Source organism: Pleurodeles waltl, chromosome 1_2 (genome assembly GCF_031143425.1).
Source record: "Pleurodeles waltl isolate 20211129_DDA chromosome 1_2, aPleWal1.hap1.20221129, whole genome shotgun sequence".
Classification (NCBI taxonomy): Eukaryota; Metazoa; Chordata; class Amphibia; order Caudata; family Salamandridae; genus Pleurodeles; species Pleurodeles waltl.
This window is the reverse complement of record NC_090437.1, coordinates 1020535370-1020561065: the sequence shown is the minus strand read 5'-3', so window position 1 is coordinate 1020561065 and position 25696 is coordinate 1020535370. Positions and strand designations below refer to the sequence as shown.

The window sequence follows — 25696 nt, the reverse complement described above, 5'->3', positions numbered from 1 at the left end:
ATAACTAAGTAAATGACTGCGTGCATGAATAAAGATATGGATAGTGACTTCACAGGTGCATGAATGGTGAAATTATTGAATGCTGTGGATGAATTGGTAGGGTGTGTGAATGGATTATTGAGTGAGTACATGAATGGATAGTATAGTTACACCAATTTTACAGCCTGAGTGTTCAGACAGCAGCAGTAATAATGTTCTAAAAATGCCAGTAATGACCAATATGATGCTTGTAAAATCATTACACTAGGGTTGGGCACTCTTGTGCCTAACGTTCACAATATATGTACATATTTACCAACGTGCTACTGCAAAACGTACACCACTGTAGCTAGTATTCCAAATATACCTACAATATATGAAGAATCACCATCGTATGCCAATGCAAGCATTACAACGGGTTGGTACAATTGAGCCAAAGATTCCAGTGTGTTTAAAGGATTATCACCATTAAGCATGTTGAGGTTTGCTCCATTACTCACTAATGCTTAATGCATGGTTAGTCTTTCACCATCACTCATTCATCCTAACTGCACGTTTAAGGTTTCCTTGTAACTCCGTAATTATATTAAGTGCATGTCTAAATTTCTTCCACCACTTAGTAATCCTTAGAGCATTCATGGATTGGAACCTGCAACACCACTGATAAACCTTAGTAGTTCCATCATCTTCAGTGCTTGTTCAGATTTATAATCTGAAATCTCGTCTGTCACGCCAGAGTTGTACCCTTCTTAGACAACTTGGCCACATAAGCACATTTGCACCATCACTTATTAATCCTCTTGCATGTTCAGATTTGCAGCATCACCAGCAATCCTTGGTGCATGTTGAGATCTCCACTATTACTAGTCTTCAGTACACACACATATTTGGACAATTGGTATATAATTCTGTCACATTCTGTTTGCAAACATACCAACAAAAATGCAATTTTTGCTTAACATAGTACATATAATGATGACTCTACTCCTCTTTCCATCTTTACCTAAAAGCGATTTCTTTATTTGCTTTTTACTCTATGCTGCCAGCCGCATTACAGTACTAAACGCATTACTAAAGGTCCCTGTGATGTCAGCTAAAAGGGTGCGTTACATCAACTCATCCTTAGAGGTTCCTGAAAGCTGCTGTTTCATTAACCAGAACTTATAAATATAGAACATCGCTTGGTTTTTAGCACCTCTGTTTCCTTTAAACAAAACATCACACTGTTTTTCACCAGTCTATAAAATTCCATACTATGGCTAGCCTTGCCACAAAAGTGCACTTAATAGTGCATAGAAAGGAAAACTCGGGGGTAGTTGAATGTTGAATTTTTTGTTACTGCATAGGGGAAGAAAAAACTATTTCTAACAAGATTAAGATGACTCGAGTTTCTATGTAATCAGTTACAGACGTGTAGGAAAACGAAAGAACTTCACTGCAATAGACGTAAGTTGAAAAGGTTTGCGGCTGTGCAAATGCAGTTGCCAATATAGTTAAATCACACCCATTTTTATTTCCAAATACGTTGTGCCCATTTCTTCATAGAGCTAAATACATTCAAACTGAAAGACGTAGCATGTGGAAGAGCAAGATGGCAGGCCGTGCTGTGTAATGGTGTGGATCAGCACTCTCTCTTCTCCTAGCAGGTGGGCAGATGAATTGCGACACATATTAACCCATTGAAATAATTGAAAAGAGAAAAATATAAACTATTATCTGGAAAAGTAGATAATTGCTTAATAATATTTTTCCAGTATTACCTTTGAAGAATATCATTTTTTAAAAACATTTTATGAATCTTTTTTTATTTTTTTCCAAACAAAGTCTTCGCAAATTAAACCTGATAAATATTATAGAGCTTCAAGTAATCATTTGGGTACATAACAAAATGCGTTGCTTGCAAAGGGGGGTGGCTTCTATTTAAAATGGTGTCTGCATTTGCCAAATATTCCTTGCAATATGCAGAAAATAAAGCAACTCTCGCATTACAATGAAAGCGCTCCTGGGGGTGGAATAACAACCACCAATAGCATGATGGTCAATAAGAAATATTGTTATGGCCTAATCCAACATGGTATTGTCTCAAAGTAATAGCTGAAGTGGACTGACTTAAAGTCCATTTCTCTGTATTGTATACAAAGGCCTTTCTCAACTTAAAATAACACCCTTGCCAAGTATGTATGAAGCCCGTAAGAGCAGAAAGTTGCTGAATCCATGCTTGTTGTATACCCCATCGTTTTGGAACATAAATCAAAATCCTGCCCTTTTATCTAAGCATTTGCTTGGTTGGATACGTTTTTAAGGCTTTATGTGGGAGACATTTTAACATTATGAAGTAGTTTTACACTGTAAACATTTGTTTATAGGTAATATAAAGTAAGTTGTTCCATTGGGGAATTGATCTGGAGTAGGGAGCCTAAAATCCTTTTCATGCTTGTTACTCATACCAAAAATAGCTCTTACGTTTACGGTGCTTAGTGGTATTTGCAACATCTTTGTGTGCCACACAACCCCAAAGCACTACCAACTGCGTAATAATACCAAGTACATGGAAATATTATGATTTATTGTACCCTAAAGTCCCTTTTACTTCCTTACTAGTTTGCAGTTTCAGAAACTAACATGATATTCAAAAAGGACTTCTTTAGATTCTCCCCAAAAAGTCTCCCAATGGTTACTATAATATTGTTATAGATCTGTACAGGCAGAACTGCTCTTATAACAGGACATTATTAAGACAGTCACAGAAAAGCTGCTGTATCTATAATGGCAGGGTGCCATCATTTCTTAGCCTGCATTACCAACATTTCTCAAATGGTTTGCTACGCTCTTACTGTCACATTACCATTATTTCCCTGCTATATATTTTTATTGAAACACTGGCATTACTACTCAACATGGTTCCATATTTTTGTTGGAATATTAACAGAACGGTCATTAATGGCACTCTACCTGCACTTGTTCTCAGCAACTCTTCTCAGTCTTCTAACCCGGCATGATGCTTGTTCTTGTACAATATGAAAAGCTAGTATGCCCTTACCTGTGGGACTTCAGGATATAGGGGGTCATTCTGACCCTGGCGGTCCATGACCGCCATGGCGGAGGGCGGCGGAAGCACCGCCAACAGGCTGGCGGTGCTTCCTGGGCGATTCTGACCGCGGCGGTAAAAGAAGTGATCCACGGTCCCTTCAAGTAGTTAGGAATATTCTTCCTTTATGACTTCGGGGAAGAATAAGAAATATGATTACAACTATATAACTTTTCCATAATGTACCTGCGTTGGAGATTCCAGTTTAATTGCAGCTCACAGGTTACAATCCTGAATAGATAGTCTGGTATGTAAATGAACATGCTGCTGGTCTGAATGCAACGAGAGCTGAGCTGATTGAGGTGCTTGGCCAATGGACCAGGGCACTGAAGAGGTGGTGTGAAGGTGTAGACTGGGTCCTGTGGTCCATCCTGAGATGCCCACTTCTTCTTGCTGTATGCTGGCAAGCAGAGGGCTCCTTCTCTGGCAGCAAAGGTGGTGGAGATGGAGCCGCATGGCTTAAGTGATGACGAGCAGCACATTTGAGCTAGTGCAATCGTTCCCTTCCAGAGTCCCCCTCCTCCACCTCCCAGTCGTCTCACCCACTGTTCCCTGAGCTGGGAGGCCCATTATGAGATCAACAAGAGTGGCTGCATGGCGGGGGTTTGGTTATGCCTGGGCCAGACTCTGGGACTGGGTGCTGTGAGACAGGGGCATTAAAATAGCACCGCCACAGTGCTTTCCTCCCTGATGGCTGCTCATGCTCATCCACTGAATCCTGGACAGTGGCTGATCGGTGGTAGAGAGCAAGTTTGCACTTGGATACAGGAAACATAGAGGGGATGTTGGCTCTCCTGCGACAGCCCTGGGGGCACACGTTTCACCTGCAGTCCCAGACATCCAGCCATCAATGACCCAAGCCATCCAGGCTGGCAGAGATACAGTAAATTTGTTATTAACTCTGGCATAGACACAACCAGTTGCTTAGGCCGGGCAGTGGGTATGATTGTGATGCTTTGGCGCCATGCCTGGATGAGATCAAAGGGCCTTCCGACTTGATGGCTTCCGCCTTTTTGGTGAGGAAACAGACTCTTCCCTGGAACATTTTAAAGAAAGAAGGACCACTGCGTGCTCCTTGGGCCTGTCTGCCTCACCCAGACAGTTCCATCAGCATATTTGACCCCATAGAGGCCATGGTAGTGATTTCAATACTGCCATCATCAGTGGAGCCCTTTCGGGGACAAGGCCCTGGCTTGAAAAGACAATGCCCATAACAAGGCAGCTTAGTCCCCTGACCATCCTTCTCCGTCCCAGCTGCTGTAGCTGCAAAACCTCTTTAGAGGGTCCTTTGTGGCACACTGCGACGTTGTTGAGGCAGGATCTGGCATTTCCTCCTAGGGTGGGCAAATTCAAAATGCTCATGCTAGCCCAGGACCTGTCTGCCCTAGAACCCAGATCCTGGATGGTGGCATTGGACCCTCAGGACACCTATTTTCATCTCCCTGTCCTGCAAACCCAGAGGCGCTACCTGTGGTTCACAGTGAGCCAAGAGCATTTTTAGTTTGTGGGGCTCCCTTTTGGTGTGGCCCTCGGGTGTTCACAAAAGTGATGGCAATAGATGCAGCACACCTTCAGAGGTCGGGGGTACTAATCTTCCTCTACTTTGATGACTGGCTGTTGAAGGTGGACTCTCCCCAGGCAAACATCAACCCGCTCTAGATGACAGCGAACTGCCTAGCATCATTGGTGATCACTTTCAGCTTGCCAAAGTCACTCCTGACTCCTTCCCAGCACTCCTGTTCATCAGAGCTATTTTGCATATGGTACGGTTTCGTGCCTTTCCCCCAGAGTGGGAAGACCAGGACATTTGCGTTATGATACTAATGTTTCAGCCTCTGTCCTAGATCTTAGTACAGATGACTCTGAGACTGCTGGTATTGCTGACCTCTTGCATCCTGAGGGTGACCTAAAGTCCCAGTGAGCTCAGCTCCTGGGGGATTTTAAGGATTGTATCCGGGTTTTCGATCAGCAGTCATGGCTGCTGGACTGCATTTGAGTTTGTATCAGGCCCCTCTCCTTAACCCACCAATATTTGACAGTGGTGACTGATGTATTGCTTTTGGGTTGGGGTGGCCATCTGAGAGAGATGGAGATTGCAGGCTTCTGATCTCTGGAGGATAATCGACTCTACATCAATTTGTTGGAGTTGAGGACAAGTTGAAGGCCCTCATGCCCACTGTCAGAGGAATCAATAACCAGATAAAGGGCTACCCTCTATTTCTGGGAACCTGGGTAATACTTATTCAAAATAGAAACAATGGTTCCCTCCGAAAGAAACTTAAACCTAAGCTTTCTTAGTAGAACAAAACAATTTAGACACAATTCACGTGCACAGCCCCGTTTTTTGGAGCACCTATTTGTCATTTATCCTTAGACCTTAATAAAATGATATCACAATACAAATATAACTTTGTATATTTGTTCCCTCAGAATTGTTGTATTCTGCCAAGTAAGCTTAGGTCTAAGGCTCTCTCTGAGGAAAGCACTGCCAAAGGAAGGCTGATGCATGTGCTCACAGGTGGTACTGCAACAGTAGGTGGGGGTGTGATCTTAGGAATTGTGTCGGGGTGGGGGGGGAGTCTACACCTCTGGAAGTGTCTGATTTCCAGGCAATGTCCCTGGTAAATGCCCCTGGTAAATGCAAAGTAGGATAAACTCAGGTGCTAATGCTTACGGATCACAAATGTCAGTTACGCCCAGAGGTGTCTCAGGGCATCTTCAATCAAAGGCTTTATCTTTTTGCCCCCATCTGACAATGTGCACTGCAGGCCTTTTTGTGTGTTGGACTTCCCAAGAAAGCTTTCTCTCAGAGATGCATTCCACCTAGAGTGGGTTGGGGACTCCTGTATTTCTTTGCACGACTGCCTCGCCTGCCCCGGGTTCTGGAGATGATAAGGAGTGAACAGGCCAAAGTCATACTAGTTGCACCAGGAACTTATGGACATGAGCATCTGTCCTTTCCTCCTGAGGTTGTTAATGCCAAGACATCCTTCTACAAAATCGGTGTATGCCAGTCTTTGTGGTTTTGTCGACCCCTCACCAGATTGACCTGCGACAGGACAAGTTGTCAGGTGTTTTTTTTTCTTTATTTTGTCCTGCACTCAGCAAGGACTTGCTGTCGGGCCTGTTAAAGGCCAGTTGTCTGCTCTGTCTGTTTTTTATGTGGTTGCCAGATCAGCCTTCATTGTTCAAATGACCAGTTGTGCTGGCATTTTTGAAATGTTTGCAACATTTATTTTAATCTAAGCCCTTTTTGATGCCACAGTGGTTTTTAAATTTGATTCTTAGTTTTTTTTATTTATTTGAGCTGATGCACATTTGTCCAGTACATCTCCTGACTCTTAAAGCGATATTCCTCATCGTCATAACAGCAGCTCAATGTGTTAGCAAGCTTTATGCTCTTTCTGTCCAGCCACCTTATACTGTGTTCCTTATCCATAAGCTGGTGTTGAGGACCCAAGCTTCTTTTCTACCAAAAGTGGCAACACCATTCTATATCAGGCAGGTAATCACCCCTCAATTTATTTGCTCTAATTCATCTCTTAAAAGACTATGAGAGACTCCATTGTTTGAACCCTAAGAGAGGAGTCTGTTTTTACATTGATTGCCCAAAAGAACATTCGGATGAATAATCAGCGCTTTTTGTGCTTTGCTGGTACAAAGAAGGCCAAGGCAGTCTATAAGTGGAGTGTCTCTTGATGGATTGTGCTCTGCAATAATTCATTCTATAAATTGGACAAGAAGCAGCCTCTAGAAGGCCTACGGGCTCATTGCACCAGAGCCAAAGCTGCCACCACTGCAGACAGTTGGATATTTCTCAGACAGCTAAGTGGTCATCAGTACACACATTCATAAAACAATACTGCCTCGATTGGAAGGTTCATCAAGATTTGTTTTTTGTCTGCTTGAGCCAGTTCACAGACCCACCACCTGAATGGTTACTGCTATGATTTCTGTTCACAAGGTGCAGAATTTGTAGTTAGAAGTATTTATCAGAAAAACAAGCTACTTGCATTCAGTAAAGCACTTTCTGGTGGATACTCTAACCGCAAATTCCTCATCAATCCTCCCCCCCTTCCTGTTATGTGAACTGGACTCTTTTCCATCTAAAAGTTCCCGGTCCAGAGATCTGCAAACTGGTCATGCCAATTTGTCAGTCATCTCTAAATCTGAGGAAGTGGACAGCCTATGAAAGGAATGCATGTCAGTGTGCCTTGGTGGTTCTTATATGCATCTGCACTTGTCCCTTCCAGAGAAGAACAGTGTCACTTGGAACTGCATGGCTTCACCTATCAGCATGCAGAAGTGCTGTTCTAAATATTTCCAGATCCAGTATGACTCCAAGAAATAATCACAGTGAGGAATCTGCAATTAAATAGAGTATCCTCCAAAAAGAGTGTCACTAAAGGTAAAAACCTTGTTCTTTAGTGCAACATGAGGACATGGGTAGATAAACAGCCCAATGTCACACTTCAGAGTGACTCACAACATTGAACCCACTCTTTAAGCATGAGGGGTCACTACAGCGACCGTGAAAAATACACTGATTAAACAAATCAGTTGGACGAAACCCCACTCACACCTCCAAATTAGTGGAGCACTACGATCTGGTTCAATCATCTCTGACCGGACCCTGTCTCAACATGGAGAGTGGTCTCTCTATGGCCCCACGACAGACTCAACAGTTCCACTGGCCTAGTGTTCACTGACCTTAAGAACATCCAGTCTAGGTGTAGTTCAACCCCTCTAACTCTCCCAGTGAGCCATAGATCCTCCACTCTCTAAACTACCCACTTGTTGGTAGAAATGATGCATATACTAGACACCCTGGCTGCAGTGTGGTCAGAATTGTAATTTTGAACACTGCTACTTCTGTTGGGAAAATCACCCTCTGTTTACTCACCCATCACTGGGCTCAACACTCCTGCCATACTAATTGGACATAGGCAAGTTAGCCTTTTTCTTCTCATTTGTTTAAATTGGTTTTCTTTATATTTGTTTGGAATGCCTCTTTCTACTGTTTTTTTGTTGTAGATGATAGGATTTCCCCTCTCATCAAGAGCTTCCCCACGGTGAATAGAATAAAGGCAACAGATGCAAATTGGTTATTTAGGCTTGTTATAATGGTTTATATTTTTACCATTTGTTTGAGTACTATCTGATACAGGCATTGATATTCTGAAAAGCACATCCAGCGCCAACTTTGGTGTCCTCCATTAGGTAATAGCCTCTTACAATAAATGTAAAAAATCATGATAAACATATCACTCTTGGGGATTTTATTCTGGAGTGCTATTGTTCAGAAGATTAAAATCAAAAGAGAGGCTGTGTTGCAAGCTTCTAAAAAGCGTACCCTGACAGCCTTTTACTGAAAAAAAACCTCACCTACTGGGTAGTCCTGTATTTGGCCGATAGGGCTACAAACGTCCTGCACTCAGGCTTTAATAAAGGTTCCTGGGATCTAGCTTTCCTTTTGAGCAGAAAATCTCCCTTCTGCATCCAAAAAACTAGACATGATCCCTGTGACAGGTACATTATAGTCTCTGAAATTATTGAAGAGTGCAAACACACCTGTCTTAACATGTTTTCACTTTTACCAATATCGATTGGTGACTTTCCTCCTCTTTCTGTTCACCTTACATTTGGAAGCCTCAACAGGTTCCCTAGTGATTGCACATGAGTTTAATGAGGTTATGGTTTCGGAGCTACATTGTTTCTTTAGATCAAGGGTCTCCAACCTTTTCCATAATAAGAGCTACTTAAGTTAAATAAAAAACATCCTGAGCTATTAACACAAATTATCAGTGTTATGACAGTGATCATTTCAGGCAGGATTCCATTAGTGACCATTGCTTTCAGAATTGCTAGCAGTGACCACCTTAGCACATGTGGCAAAGTCACCAGCAGTAATGTCAAAAAAAGATTTATCAATGGTGATTTTGTATGCCTCAACACGTCATTGCAGGAAAAAAAACGTTGAACTCAATGGAATAAAAGCAAGAACATCAAATATAACACTCCCTAACATTGCATTACTTTAACATTTAAATATCAACCTTAATTATATTTTTCTGCAAACATCAGCTTATCAGTTATGAAGATAGGATTTTTAAATATATGTTTTTCAAATTTAGAAATATAAATAATTAAATCAGTCAAAAACTTTTCATGTACTAGGTTGGGATACACATAGGGGAGCTACTCACAAGTACCTGTGAAGCGACCAGTAGCTCATGAGTTACTTGTTGAAGAACCCTGCTTTAGATGTACTACTTCACACATCTGACCCACACTTCTGCCTGGCTTTGTTTACTCCATGGGCTATCAGACATTTGGCGTTTACTTCCTCCTACATGAATGGCCTACACCATCTTCCCAGGAGCCTGTGACTTGTTCATCATACTTGACTATTTCTTTATGCCACTTTTAGACACTCAGCTAGATTGACGGTAGCTGTAGTTCGACATTTGCTGCGCACCTAAAACAATACAGTTAAGGGTTTGCCAATGTTACAATGAACAGTGATAGAAGAGCAGGTGCTGCCACAATATTATTCACCCCACCACGTTGGAGTGACAATATAGCTTCCACCAGGAAGATCTTGGCTGTTCACAATAATTAACAATAGATATTGGTGCTCTCAAATCAGTTAAGTTGCTATAGATCTGAAGAGTTGTAATAAAGTGGTAGGCAAGTATGTAGCCCTTTCTGGATTTTTTAATGTGTATTATTGGTGTGGTGCCATAGAGTTCCTCAGATGAAGAAGCAATCCCCGGGCATTACATAGCCAACACATGCTTCGTCCAATAGACTTTTTCAAGGCACTGGAAGAGAAGGTCAAATTGCATGGGTATGTTGCTGTAGATAAAAAGCTAATATTTCTAGCACTTGTAGTCCTATAACTATAATAGGTCTGGTATCTGTGTAATCCACGGTTCCAAGTGTAAACAGCGCTGCAGTAAAGTCGTCTGACTCAGGCCTATCATAGCCGTACCATTTACTTCGTATCCACAGGATACGCATATCTGGGGAAACTACACATATTTCTCATGCAGCAGATTTCATTAGTGATTCTAAATTTACAAAATGTTAACAACCGCTTTTTTACTGCACAATTGATATCTATTTTTGCCAGTACAACTTCAAGATCATAAGCACATCAATCCACAACTGATTTAGTAGAAATATTACCTTGCTACATGTACATGCTTAACTGTGTTAGATGCTCCCCTCACCACATGGGTGGACATACTGCCAAGAGGCAGCTCAGATCATGACCCAGTCGATCTCACCTTTGAAGCACCAAATCACTTATACAAGAGCACTTGGTGGCCTAAGGCATGGTGGATCATGGATTAAACTCTTGTGACACATGATGACAAACCGAGGTCTACTTCTAGTACAACGAGACATCAGTAAACATCACCTGTGACACTTAGAGAGGCTTTCAGACCTCTGCTCTGTGGGTAGACAATGACATTTATATACCATCTGAAAAAATCGTGCTTATAGGGAATTGCTCCCTGGAGAAATGCCGATTGGAATTTGGACTCTTACTTCAAGGTTTGAGGGCTCAAGAAGATACCCTGCTAGAACAAAAGGGTACAAATCACTTTGAGATAGAATCTAACCGAAGAGGCTAAGAACACCTACTTCCCACTCCCGAATATATTAACACAGAGTGAAATCCAGTTAACTGTTTTGATGGCTCAGCAAAAATGAGGACCATTTTAAAAATGGTACTGAAATTCATACTGCTGCGGGTTTGATGCTGACTAGAAGGAAAACTGTGACCTATGTATTTGCCTCCTATTTAGCTCTTGTCTACAGCTGTAATGGCCCATAAATGCCACCCTCTCTTACAGCAGGCACCAACACAACGTTATCGCAGAATAGCATATGGACCCAGGCTGTGCAAATTGCAATAGATGAGGTGGCTGATGCAATATCTCAACTCTGTTCTGGGAAAACTCCTGGCCCAATGGGTTCTGGTTTAAACCTTCCAAGTGTCACTCCTCCAAATTAGCAACACTTCATAGGAACATATTCACACAGATACCGAACAGTAGTAAACTGCTCCAGACCTTTGAGACGCCACCATAAAAGTTCTGTTGAATCCCGGTAAGCCATCTAACTGGCGTACATCATACAGGTCTTCATTGATCACAATCAATGCCAAAATCATAGCAAAGGTGTTGGACAGTCATCTTTTTCCCTGCATCCACTTTTTCATTCACACAGACCGAAATGGCTTTGTACCAGATCAATCTACCTGCCACAATATTAGGTCGGTTTAGAATGGAATGCTGTTGCTATCTTGTCTCACCTAAGGAGGGGGGGGCTTTACCCCTTCTTTGGGTAAGTTTTAAGAAAGTGTTTGATTCTTTGAGATGGGAGTAGCTTTTTTGCAGCTCTTGCAAACATGGGTCTCAGCTTGGAATTTCTTTCCTATGCTGACTTTCTGTACACTCTCCCACTAACCATGGCTTGGGTAATAGTTTCCTATTTTCCCACTTTATGGTAGAGAGGGTGGCCTGACAAGCGTCTACCTGTTCCCCCTGCTGTTATCCTTGGCCACTGAGCTTCTGACTGGACTTCTGAGAACAGACCAAGGGAGTAAGGGGGTTCGACGAGGGAGATGGACTTGAAAACTGGGTTTGTCTTTATGCCGACAACCTGCTGATATACCTGGGTGGTTCCCTGAGCTCTGGGTGCTAGGTGTTTAGAATCCTTGAGTGCTTCTTCAAGGTATCTGTCCTAACTCTTCAAAATGAATCCTCTATCGGCTTCAAAACTCTGTGGCTGCTGCAGACTGGTGTCCTGAGTTAACCATAGTTTCAGAAGGTCTTTAATCTTGAGCAGTTTGTTTATCCCCAGCTACACAAAAATGCTGACACCAGAACATCCCTCCATTCTTGGAAGCCAGTCAGCAGATTCTTACTCATTTTGCGCCTGACTGTTTCCTGTAACAGGCAGAATGGTGATTTAAGTGCATTTGCCCAAAATACTTAAGCACTACAGAAAGTAAACTCCTCTAATACCGAGGGCCTATGCTTTCCCCCACTATCAGCATCCGTCTTCCTCACTGACCAAATCTACTTTTCCCGATACTCTGAAATACACCTTTTCCGACCGTCCACAAATGTGCATTCTTCAAGCTCTTCACACACACGTACGAACCCCTGCACAATTCTGCCTCCTCATACCAGAAGAGCTACATCAGTTTCCACAACCCGACCAGAAATCTCCATTCAGCCGGCTGCCTACTCACTCATGTCCCCTGCATCCTTAAAGCCAGAGCTTGAGGCAGCTCTAGTTTTCGTACTTGACTTCTAAAAGCTTGGAACGACCTCCCCTGCACATCAGAGCAAGCAGATCAGTCCTCAGGTTTTGCAATTAACTGAATAGCTAGCTTTATCATCAGGACCCTGCCAGAGCCAGCACAGCCCCTTCTTTCTAGTACTTGGATACTCCCATATGAGATGCAAGGTATACAAATACCCATAACATAACTTACGACCTTTTCAATCCTGCTTGCTCAACTCACAGTAGAAATGTAATTATCCATGCAATGCAGCTGGTGCTGTTAATCCATGCCTTAATTTTTGTTTTTCATATTTAATGCTAAGCACTTCACCATTGTTGTTGCTCTTGTAAGAGTTTCTTGTCTGAATGTTACTATTTGCAAGAAAACATAAAAAAATAATGGCTGCTGATCTTTTTTTTAACTTCAAATGTGTTCTTTAGTTTTAAGTGAGATGTGGGACATGCTATTTTATTTCAAATGTCATTTTAAAATAAACTCTCAGAAATAACTATTGCCACGTTTTATATTTGAAGGGGCATCTCCATGGAGTGAAGATGAAAGAAGCTAACCGCTTGGCGGCTTTGCAGATCTTTAATCGCGTGAACGAGTCCTTGCTACCAGAGAATGTTTTGGATCTGCATGGACTCCATGTTGATGAAGCCATTGATCAAATGTGCCAGATTCTACAGGAGAAGAGTGAAGGTATTAGCTATCGTGCACTACAGGCTTATGACACCTCTGTTTTAATTTTCTCAAGTAGTAGTAGTAAACAAAATGGATGTGTATTTGGAAACGTCAGTAAGAGAAACATTTGATTAGGGAATGAATGCTGACCAGATTAGGGTGGTGTAACATCTTGTAAACCTTTACAAAAAAATTGTGCTCTTCCATGTTACTGCTGTCATCTGCAAGAGGAGTTATTATAGAAATTAGCACATTGTCCTTCTTCGTGATCACAGTGCTAATTACAGTTGAACTATTTACCTCCAAAACATTTTGTTTCATACTTTTGCCTGCAGATTCCTCACCTTTTGAATGTCCCCAGGCACTAGACTGGATCCGGAAACTTATGGTAGCTCTCCTCTCTGGTTGTGCTGGATTCATGTTGGGGTTTTTGGTGTCTCAGACCCAGCTACCATGCCAGCTCTTACTCATTTGCTTGCACTGACCGCAGCAGCATTCCCGGCACCAATGCCAACAGCTTTCCCAGCCTACCCAGATTTTTTCTTGCTGAGTGCTTGATCCAGCGCAGTTCCTACATACCATGACAGTATTGTTCTGGAGCGCTGCAGTCCACTCTGATGCACCTATGGGCTCCAGGGAACCATTTGACCTCCAATTAGGATACAACCAGTGGGATTTCCCTTGGCACAAGTTGATCCCAATGTCGTGCCGTGCAGCACCCCCAGCAGTGCGGGATAGAGTTTCTGCAGCACAACATTCTGTGCCAAACGTATCATCATTATTGACACTGATCTTGTTAGTTCAGCTGGCCCATTCTCAGAGTCGTTCCATGCAGTCTAAGACTAAAATACTGTTGTCCATGCTTGAGGCACAACACCTTACGCAAAAGTCCAGATACAGATACATAGAGAGTATCCAGCCTGGTCCTTCTCCTTGAAAGGAGTGCTGGCAACCCATAGAAGATATGTTTGGTTAAGACTTGGACACAATGCAGATGCAACAAATTGTCCTTCATGACAATAATGACAGCAACCGAGGCAGCCGTTTGCTGCCTCCTGCTGATCCAGAGATGGCTATTTGGCACTTCAAAATGCAAATGAGACTCCTCACATTATGTGGACATGGAAATCACCTCAAAGCCAGCACCTCAGGTGGTTGCTTCTGTTTTACAGTCTTGAGGCAGGCGGTGGAAGTTGTACACATGTGCTGCATGAGATGATGACCATGGTAGTACCATGTTTGCCTGACCGTCTGGAGGGCAACTTTGTAGAGGTGGTCAGGGATGGCCGGGATGCATCCCAATAGATACTCAGGTTGAGTCTGGAGATGGTTGACTCTTTGGCCAAGGCCTTTAGAACTTCTGTAGTACCAAAACAGCTTGCTTGGCTGCATGCTATGTGCTTTTCAGGTTATGTCCACACTACCATAATGGACATGCTTTCTGATGTTTCTGTCTCTATGGGCACAAGGCGGGTACAACCCTAGAACAATTTAATTCCGGAAGAGTAACTGCCAAGGCTTTGGATCTGGCATCGCCTACTCATGAGTTTCACAGCCAGTATAGGAAGTTTCGTGGACACTGCAAGTGAGCTTTCTTTTTGTCAGCGGCAACCCTCCCAACCCATCCAGCAGTCTAATCAGTTCCTTAGGTAGTAAAGAGGCTATGATGAGCCCATGGGCAGACAGGCTCAGCAAGCCTTCTCCTCGTTCTTCTCCCCTGCCCCACCTGGAGAGCTACTTCAGTTTCCTCTTGAAAAAACACACATTATCGGGATGCTGCTTTTTCTTCAGGCCTCTTGGAAACCCATTACTGTGAACCAGTGGGCCTTGCAGATAATGGAAGATGGCCACGTCCTTCAATTTCAGAATATCAGTCTCCCTGAGGCCCTTCAGTCTGAAGATCACTTTACATTGTTTTGGGAGGGATTTTGTGTTCCAGGTGTGCTAGATGTAACATGTCCTGCTTTCTACTGGTTACGCATGCACGGTGGCACATAAACACTTTCAGGTGGTGGCTCTGTACTCAGGGGTTCCTTGACGAGGCTGATCTGTTTGACGATTAGACATTAGAATCCCTTCAGTTCCTGGTGGATTTTCTGTGGTACTTAGACGAGGAGAACCGAGTACAAGGGAAGTCCTTTTGCCCACCACCACCAACAGTGGACACAGTAATGCCGTACACTTCTACCCTCGGATTGAGTGCACATCTGAAGGTACTGATGATCAGAGGACATTGGTCTTCGGAGGGGCAAGTATTACATATCAGTCTGTTCATAATTAATTCACCTTCTGCAGTGATAACACAAAGTTCTGATCGATACCTTTATACGCAGATTCCTCCAGGTGCCAGATTTGACCCAGGGAATATTCCTCCCATGCCCCTACCTCCCTCACTGGTAGGTAGTGCAGTGTGGCTCCACTGTGACTCATAGTGCCCCAGAAGCAGACCTCATAGAAGCACCACTCCTGCACTGACATCAGTTTCTTTATTTCTTCACCCTTGCACGCTGATCTGGATGTCAACGACTCCCAAATGTTTTCAGGGTGCTGTACAACCGTGTACTCTCTGAAAAAAATACAGGGTTTAGGCAGTACAGAGACTGCAAGAAGCAGATTTTGGTCATGGACCAGCACGAAGTATGTCTGTGGTGTTTGGGGTCTTTGTATGATTCTAAGCAGTGTGACAAGTGTGCCCTCACACATTTCGAAACATTTTAGGGCTGGGAGGTAAAACTCTAGGTCACCGAACACAAGAAGTGCGGTCGAAACACAGCTTCCTCTCCAGATCACAGGCCCTGTCACTGTCCTGGTCTCAAAGCTGCTTCCTTAAGAAGTTGTCTTCCACTGGTGGGTCTGCACTAGACGCCATCTGCTCTTGCAAGACCTGGTTCCAAGGTCCTTGGCATATTTTTGCATACTGGCATGGGCACCAACTCTACTAGCACCGACTGATCATCCAGTACTATCAGTGATCTCTGACCCCAAGATGAAGTTGGCCTCATTCAGACCTATGTGGCACTGTCCATCACCAGCCCAGGGGTGGTGCCCAGAGCTCCTCCAGGTGGCCACTTGATTCTTCCATCTTGAATCCAAGGTGGGCAGAGGCCCCTTTGAGCATCTGTGTGGCCAAGTCAGGCAGGTGACGTCACAGTCCCCTCCTGATACGTGGTCACCCAGCTAGGTGACCAGTTCCCCTTCCTGGGCTATTTACAGTCTCCCTCTCAATTGGGTACTCGGATTCGACGTGCAAGATTCTAGCAGAACTCCTCTGCGTTGTGTACTTCATCTTCTGGCCACCGGGACTGCAACTGGATTCTCCAGGAACCCGAAAATCTGCAACTCCAGCAACGACTCCGCTCTGCAACATTGTTTCTCCGGCTCCATCAGCAACTGCAACATTTCCCTGGCTGTGTATCCTCTGAGGGCGACGAATCTTCAGCCTGCACAAGAAGTAAGAAAGAATCTCCATTGGAGTGAAGGAGTCACTCTCCTGCATCGCAGGCACCAACTGCTACGATGATTGGCTGCGTGGATCCTTTCGTGGATCCTTTCTCCTACGGAACTGTGTGGATACTGCATCACAGGTGGTGGTCTGGAGTGGTTCTCTTGCTCCTTTCTACCAGCTGTCCAACTTGGGAGACGGTAAGTCCTTGCCTTTCCTTGCAGGACAGTATCCCTGTGCACCACGACTCTTGCAGCTACCAAGGCTTGTTTGTTCCTCTTCCAAGGGATCTACAGGCTCCGTGTAGCCCCGGCCCCCAGCACTTCTTCCTGCAATGCACAGTCTCCTGCCTGCTGCTCCAGCAAAGTGGGACACTCCTCCAGGTGTGCTGAGTGGGCCTCACTGCGACCCCTGTACCTGCTACCAGTGGGTTGCCTGTGGGGGCTGCCTCCTTTTCTTGTGGCTCTCCCAGCTGCTGAGGGCCACCTCGGACTCCACTCCTTGGGTCGAGTTCCCTGGGCCTTGCTGGTCCTCTTCAGCCTTACAAAACCTTCTTCTCTGACTCTTTCATTTGCCAAGGCTTGTTGGTGGTTTTCCAGCACCACTGACTGACTGCATCTTGACTTTGGACATCACTTGCATCACTCCTGGGACTCCTCTTCAGCTCCTGTGCTGCACTGCTGACCTTCTTCGTTCATCGTCGAGCTGGTCCTGCATCCACAGAACAGAGGGTAGTTGTGCCTGCCACAGCCCGACACTCCAACTCGAACTGGACTTGGTCCTCTTCTTTTGCAGGTCCTCTTCTGTCAGGATCCACCTTTGGTTTCTTCCAGTCTTGCCTGGGTCTTGCACAGCCCTTTTTAAAGTTTCTCCTGTAGGTTTAGGGGAAAACCAGTTACTTACCTCTTATCTCCTGGTCGCTAGGGGCACACTGGTACTTACCTTTAGGGGGTTCCTAGTTCCTCCAGCACCTCTCTACTGATTCCTCTTCCTGTTGCCTGTCGCATTCCATTTACTTAGTATGTGGTTTGATCTCCTCTAGGGCCCTCACTATTTGCTGTTGCTTTTACCAATGCCTATTGCTTTCTATGCAAGTCACGGATTACTAATGTATACATAATAGTGTATTTACTTACCTCCAGTTGTGGTATTGCCTATACAGTATTTTAGTATTTGTTACTATAATAAAGTACCTTTATTTTTGTAACACTGTGTGGTTATTTCATGTCTGTGAATGCTGTTTGACTGTAGTGGTATCGCATAAGCTTTGCATGTCTCCTAGATAAGTCTTGGCTGCTCATCCACAGCTACCTCTAGAGAACCCTGGCTTCCTAGACACTGTCTACACTTCACTAATATGGGATACCTGGACCTGGTATATGATGATAACACCATAGGTTCTCACTACGCTCCAGGCCAGCTTCCAACAATTATGGACACGGTTTGGTTTTGTGCCTTTCCCCTGGGAAAGGCAGTCCAGGATATTAAGATAATTGTTTTGATGTTTAGCGTCAGTTCTGGATTTCATTGAGGTCGACTCTGAGGCTGCCAGGAGTGATGGTCTCCTGCATCCTGCTGGTCGAGCACACCAGGTGTCATGTGCGAGGTCTGCAGTGGGATCTGAAGTCTCATTGGCCGAGTAGCAAGAGGACTTCTCTGACAATATTCAGATTTCAGTGGAGAATGCACAATGTTTGCTGTGGTGGCTACTGGACTGCTTTTGAGTCAGCTGAAGACCCCTCTCCCTTCCAGACCCAGAGCTGACAGTGGTGACTGATGAATCACTTCTGTGCTGGGGCAACCACCTTGGAGAGGTGGCAGTTGGAGGCGTCTGATCTATGGCAGAATCCTGGCTCCATTTCATCTTCCTAGGGCTGAAGGCCATCGGCTTGGCACTTCCTGCCCTTCATCAAGGGAAGGCTGGTTCAGGTGCTCATGGAAAAACATCACCATCATGTGGTACTGCAACAGACAGGGCTGAGTGGGGTCAAGGACCCTGCAACAGATGCCCTTGTGCCTCTGTGAGTGGCTGGAAAACTAAGACTTCTGCCTGGTGATGAACTACTTGGTGGGTTCATAGAATTCCTGGGCGAACAAACTCAGCCGTTGACCCCTAGTGGATCACAAGTGTCCTTTACACGCGGAAGTAGCTCATGGTCTCTTCAGTTAGTCAGGAGAACCTTGCCTCGATCTGTTCACCACCGCTGAGAACTTGCAATGTCCACACTTGTGCACATTGGAGTTTCAAGGTGTCTCCTTTTCTGAGACATGTTCTGCCTCGAGTAGCGTGGCCGGGCTGCCGATAGAGTGAGGTGCGGAACTCCAGAGCTCCAAGGAACTGGCCCTCACCAGACCCATCTGGCGGCAGTGAAGCCCTCCACGGAGACCCCATCCTGCACATAAGAGCTCAGGGAGCGCCCGGGAGGTGAAAACTCAAAGAAAAGCAGACCGTAGAGTGGCCCTACACAGCGGGAAGCGGAAGGCCTGGGACTCCGCGAGGGCCTCCAAGATGGCGGCTGCTACGGCTCGGCAGCCTTACAGCTTGGCGAGAGTCACATAGCGGACATTGCGGCAACCCGTGAGGAGTCCTGGAAGCCTGTGCCCCGGGTAAAGCACAGGAGCCGGCAGCATTGGTGGCGCCGTCCACAGGGAGGTGAGGAGTGGCCACAGGCATTGGGGAAGGGGGCCCGCAGCGGTAGAGAAGCGGACCCGTGGTGGGCGTAGAGCTGTGCACTCTCCCCCCTCCTTTTTACTGACTATTGCTTGCTGGGGCTGTATACCTGCCCTCTTCCCCCTTTTGTCCATGAAGCCCAAGAATAAGAAACAAGGGGGGAAAACAAACACCAGGACTTAATGACAGTTGGGGGGCTCCACCTCTGGCTACCAGATAGTGGGGGGCCCCAAAGATTGGAGATGGGGAGAATCAGCACATTGGAGGGGGTGGTTCTTCCCTGGCCCCCGCACACACTAGCCAGAAGTGACAGACCTATTCAAAGGGGGAGAGAAGTAATTAGAAAGAGGACACAAGGGCCCGGCCGGCAGTTTGACCCTTGAGACTGTGGAGAGCATGGGCCACTTCTGATGTCATGCCTGGAGAACGCACAGGGTGACACCCTAAATTCAACGGGGTGACCCACAGCACTGGTGAGACCCCCTGGCTAAAGACGGCCTGAGCGCACTGGATAAAGGCCTGAGGATAAGGCCAGAAATGTATGTAGGGCCCACAAGGACAGAGGGAAAAACAAATGCCAGACGGGAAGTAGAGACCACGCAGTCACAGTTGGTCTATTGATGCTAGCTGAGAGCACCTGGAGAGGGCAAAGGAGTACCCCATTCCTCTCACACTGGCCATCACTGAACTCCAGAGCCATGGGAAAGGATACAAAAAAACTAGAGATAATGGCGGATGATCGGCTGAGTGGAGCTGATTTAGAGGTGCGGGGGAGCCAACCGCATCTGGAGAAGATGCATCCCACTCCCACACTTCAAGATTTGATGAAGGTGATTGCGGCGTCTCTGGAAGCTTTGGAGCAGAAGATAGACGCCATGAGCATGGATCTGGGACTTTTACGCGATGATCATAGACGCTTGGCGGAACGAGTGACTACAATAGAAGAGGGAACTATCGGAGACACCTCCTGCAGTAACTGTGGCCAGCAATAGACTGAACGAAGCAGAAAGATGGCTGAAAGTACTGGAGGCTAGGGCGGAAGATGCTGAAAATAGAGCCTGCCGCAACAACATCTGAATAGTGGGCCTCCCAGAGAAAATAGAGAAAAGTGATCTGACGGGCTACCTGGAGGCATGGATCACTCAGGACTTAGTCCCAGAGGGGCTTTCTCCATTCATTTCTTTTGAAAGAGCACATCGGGTGCCAACTAGAGCACCCCCTCTGGGAGCACCACCACGCACAAGAGTGGCAAAACTACTACATTTTAGGGATCGTGATCCTATCCTGCGGGGCACCTGCCAAAATGACAGTTTGGTAACTGAAAACCATAAAGTGCACATATTCGCTGACTTTTCTGAAGAAGTACAAAGGCAATGGGCGGCCTTTAGCACAGTGAAAAATGAAGCTGCGAGAGTTAGGAGTGGAATATTCTATGCAGTTTCCAGCCTGGCTTTGAGTTATCACCCCAACAGGAGTACACTTCTTCCTTGCTCCACAGGAGGCGTGGTCTTGGGCAGAGTGCCAGCCCGGGCCGGATGCCAGTGGGGAGCAGCATGCTGAGAAGAGGAAACGCTGTGCATGATCCCGGAGGGGAGGATCCATAGTGAATTGATCCCCCACAGCAGAGGATATACAGCAAGAAAAACAGAAAGCGGTTAAAGAGGTGGCCTCTATCAGCCGGAAGAAACCTGGAGGGTGGGCACTACCACCGCCAAGCGTCAACACAAGTTCAGACTCGGACAGTGACTCGAATATATCCCTACTCTTTAGCGAGGGCCTACCTGTGGTGACCCCAACTCAGAAGATGATCTAATATAACTAGATGTATTGATTATGAGAGTGGTAATGAGATGCCTGCTAGGGGGACGTACCTTTGTCAAGAATTTTCCCGAAGAGCGCAGGTTTTTTTCTAATCTCCTAAACCTGTCCCAGGGATGGCAGGCTACAAGATATTGCAAGCAAAATGATGGCAGCAGCCGGGTGGGGGCTGGATTCCTTGAGAGCCAACCGCTGCCTGGATGCCTCCCCAAAAAGTTTACTACTGAGATAGAACTGTTGCTTAATTTGACGTTTGGATGGGGGGAATATTTCTTTCTGTCCTGGGGAATGGGAGTTGGGTTGTTTATTATTCAGATTTAGTTGAGAAATGCTGGGATTTATCTCTGGTGTTGAAAAGGCCGACAATACATGTTGAGCGGAGGATGGGAATTCTGCGTACCCTATAATGGAAGGTGGAGGAGAATGTCCACTGCCGGACCCAAATTCTATACCCCTCATGGAACGAAAAAAGTTATGAGGTAATCTCCTAGAATGGAAGGGGCATACATACGTTGGCTAAATGATATATGGTGTGTACATACCTACAGAGACGGGGTGGACATTGCATTCCTGCAAGAAACGCACATGGCGGCCAAACAGGACGCTGCCTTGCAGAAACGCTGGCGAGGACAACTGTACTGCACTACATTCTCAGCTTTTGCGTGGGGAGTTCTAATATGGATCTGGGCAAGCATGCATTTTTTCGCAGATGCGCACAGAGGTGGACTCTGAGGGGAGATATGCAGCAGTGATGGCAGACTGGATGGTCAGGACATCTAACTGATTATGATTTACAGCCCCAATATACATCAGCCCCTCTTCTTTGACCAATTGTCTAAACGTTTACCTCATATATTAATGAGCAGGGTAGTTTTGGGGAGAGATTTTAATTGCGTACTGGATCCTGAGATGGATCGGTCTCATCCCCGCTTGCTGGACTCACCTGCACGCAGAGCGGTGAAGGCGTTGACAGACTGGCAGGTACACTGGGGACTCCGGGATAGTTGGTGCACAGTGCACCCCTAGAAAGGAACTACTCCTTTTTTTCCAGCATGCATGAGCTTCATGTCCGCTTAGATTGTTTCCTGTGCTCCCCAGAAATCCATATCAGAATAGTGGGGGTAGAATATCTTGCCCGCACACTATCAGATCATAACCCAGTGCTGCTTAAATTGTCTTGGGGTAAAATGCTCCTGCAGAAATCAAGCTGGCTATTGAACCTGGAGATCTTGGATTATCCCCCCCTTTTGGGAAAAGACAAGACAGCAAACAGTGAATTATTTTAATGAAATTGAGGGCTCGGCCTCAGACTCTCAGACAGAGTGGGAAACGTTCAAGGTGGTGACTAGAGGACAGTGCATTCGGAAAGGGTTGGGATTTGCTGCACTTAGCTAAAAGACATTAGGGATGCGGAAATTGAACTACGATCTTTAGAGTCGGATAGACAGGGCTATCCAGAACTGGAACCGCAACTGCAGGAGGTCAGTGAGCAAGTAGCGGAGCACACAGAACGTCTCTGCTCCTTCGATTATAATGCTTTTATTGCACGGCTACATAATGAAGTGGATTGGGCAGGTAAACTTTTGGCTTGGCTTGTGAACCCAGCGTGAAGGGGCTCCCCAATAGTGAAAATAAACTCGAGCTCTGGGACCCCCCTGGAAACCCAACGTGCTTTTTACCACACCTTATATCATAGCAGACCCTTAGATGACCCCACCCTACAAACTCGATTTTTGCAAGACGTCACTGTTCCATGCCTGGGCAGTGATGATGCGGTAACACTGGGGGAAGATATGACTGTGCCTGAAGTACTGGGGGCCATTAGGAAAATAGCCCGAGGCAAACTGCTAGGATCGGATGGCTTACCAATTACATTTTATAGTACTTACTCAACAGAATTGGCTCCGAAACTCGTGAAGATGTTTAACAAGGCATATGCCCTTGGCCACCTGCCGCTGACTAGCAGAGAAGCAGTAATTATCCTGTTACTTAAGGCAGGGAAAGAGGCCTCAGAATTGGGAGCGTATTGGCTGTTCTCCATGCTGAATGTTGACTATAAGATCCTGAGTGGTATTTTGGCCTCCCGACTTCTCCCCTTAATGCCCCAGTTAATCCACCCCTATCAATCACGTTTTATTACCAAACGCAACACAGCAGCTATCATTAGATCCCTCACTGCTATCCTAGCGGATTCCTCATATGACTGTAAAACTGCTGCAGTAGATACTTAAAAGGCATTTGATAGTCTTGGGTGGGACTACCTCTATGAAGCCATGACTTATATGGGACTCGGGCAGAGATTTGTCACCTGGACAAGCTCTTATATACTAGACCCACAGCCAGGGTGCAGACTCTTATATATTAGACCCACAGCCAGGTGGCAGATGGGGCAGACTATCTCATAGGGCTTTGGGGTAGAGCGAGGTACAAGGCAAGGGTGCCCACTATCCCCCTTGCTCTTTGCCATCTCCATGAACCCCTTGGTGGTGCTGGCCAGGTCGGGAGCTCACTTTGAGGGAACTGTGGCGAGGGAAGACATAGAGGGCCTCATTCCGACCCTGGCGGTAAAAACCGACCCTGGTGGTGCTTCCGACCCTGGCGGTGCTTCCTGGGCCATTCTGACCGCGGCGGTAAAGCCGCGGTCAGAAAACCGGGTCCGGCGGTTTCCCGCCGGATTAACCCCGGTTGGCCCAATCCTCCATGGCGGCGCTCATGGGGATTCCGACCCCCTTCCCGCCAGCCTGTTTCTGGCGGTTTTCACCGCCAGGAACAGGATGGCGGGAACGGGTGTTCTGGGGCCCCTGGGGGCCCCTGCACTGCCCATGCCACTAGCATGGGCAGTGCAGGGGCCCCCTAACAGGGCCCCATTAAGCTTTTCACTGTCTGCATAGCAGACCGTGAAAAGCGCGACGGGTGCTACTGCACCCGTCGCACACCTGCAACACCGCCGGCTCCATTCGGAGCTGGCTTCAGTGTTGCAGGCCCTTTCCCGCTGGGCCGGCGGGCGCTCCCTTGGCGGGCGCCCGCCGGGCCAGCGGGAAAGTCTGAATGGCCCCAGCGGTCTTCTGACCATGGAGCGGCCAATTGGCAGTTCCCGTTTGGCGGGCGGCAACCGCCGCCCGCCAAACTTAGAATGACCCCCAGAGTGTGTTGCATTTTACACTGACGATCTGCTATTGTTCCTACGGGACACTGAGAGAGATCTGCGAAGGGCACAATCTCTGTTGGACCAGTTTACAGAGGTCTCAGGACTTAAGGTAAATTGGTCCAAAACAAAATTGTTTCTTATTGAGGAAGGTGAGATCCCAGTTGGCCTGCCTACGAATTTGGAGGTGGAGTCCCATTGTTTATTGTACCTGGGGGTCAAACTATATCGAACTGCTCAGGACATGTTTGAGGGTAATTACGGGCTATGCCTTCGTACCCTGAAGACTTCTATAGCCTTTTGGCAGACGTTGCCCATTCCAGCGACGGGCAGAATTGCTGTCTTGAAAATGGTGGCACTACCACGCTTGTTGTACCTCTTTGGCACACTCCCTCTATGGGTGCCCCAGTAGTATTTTAAAGAACTAACCTCACTTAGCATGTGTAGGAAGTTGGCTCTGTATGTACTATTTCAAAGTAAGAAATAGCATGCACAGAGTCCAAGGGTTCCCCTTAAAGGTGAGATAGTGGCAAAAAGAGATAATTCTAATGCTCTATTTTGTGGTAGTGTGGTCGAGCAGTAGGCTTGTCAGAGGGTAGTGTTAAGCATTTGTTGTACATACACACAGGCAATAAATGAGGAACACACACTCAAGACAATTCCAGGCCAATAGGTTTTTGTATAGAAACATATATTTTCTTAGTTTATTTTAAGAACCACAGGTTCAAGATTTACAAACAATATTTTAAATGAAAGGTATTTCACTCAGGTATCTTAGGAACTTTGAATCAACACAATAGAATGTACAGTTTTGGCAAAAATGGCAATAAGCTATTTTAAAATTGGACACAGTGCAAAATTTAACAGTTCCTGGGGGAGGTAAGTATTGGTTAGTTTTGCAGGTAAGTAAAGCACTTACAGGGTTCAAAGTTGGGTCCAAGGTAGCCCACCGTTGGGGGTTCAGAGCAACCCCAAAGTTACCACACCAGCAGCTCAGGGCCAGTCAAGCGCAGAGGTCAAAGTGGTGCCCAAAACGCACAGGCTTCAATGGAGAAGGGGGTGCCCCGGTACCAGTCTGCCAGCAGGTAAGTCCCCCCGACTTCGGAGGGCAGACCAGGAGGGTTTTGTAGGGCACCGGGGGGGGCGACACAAGTCAGCACAAAAAGTACACCCTCAGCGGCACAGGGGCGGCCGGGTTCAGAGTGCAAACAGGCGTCGGTTTGCAATAGGTTTCAATGGGAGACCCAGGGGTCTCTTCAGCGATGCAGGCAGGCAAGGGGGGGGGCTCCTCGGGGTAGCCACCACCTGGGCAAGGGAGAGGACCACCTGGGGGTCACTTCTGCACTGGAGGTCGGATCCTTCAGGTCCTGGGGGCTGCGGGTGCAGTGTGTTTCCCAGGCATCGGGTTCTTTGAAGCAGGCAGTCGCGGTCAGGGGGAGCCTCGGGATTCCCTCTGCAGGCGTCGCTGGGAGGCTCAGGGGGGGGGCAACTCTGGCTACTCACAGGGTCGCAGTCGCCAGGGAGTCATCCCTGTAGTGTTGGTTCTCCGCAGGTCGAGCCGG

General features: G+C 46.3%; 1 protein-coding gene across 2 annotated transcripts in view; it reads left to right on the top strand.

Moving 5' to 3' along the window:
- N4BP2 (NEDD4 binding protein 2) overlaps positions 1 to 25696 on the top strand; it is a 1101392-nt gene that overhangs the window by 920070 nt on the left and 155626 nt on the right. For both annotated transcript variants that reach the window (XM_069202011.1, XM_069202014.1), the window contains exon 15: positions 12908 to 13076. In XM_069202011.1, the coding sequence (XP_069058112.1) occupies positions 12908 to 13076 (169 nt within the window). The remainder of the gene's footprint in view (positions 1 to 12907; positions 13077 to 25696) is intronic.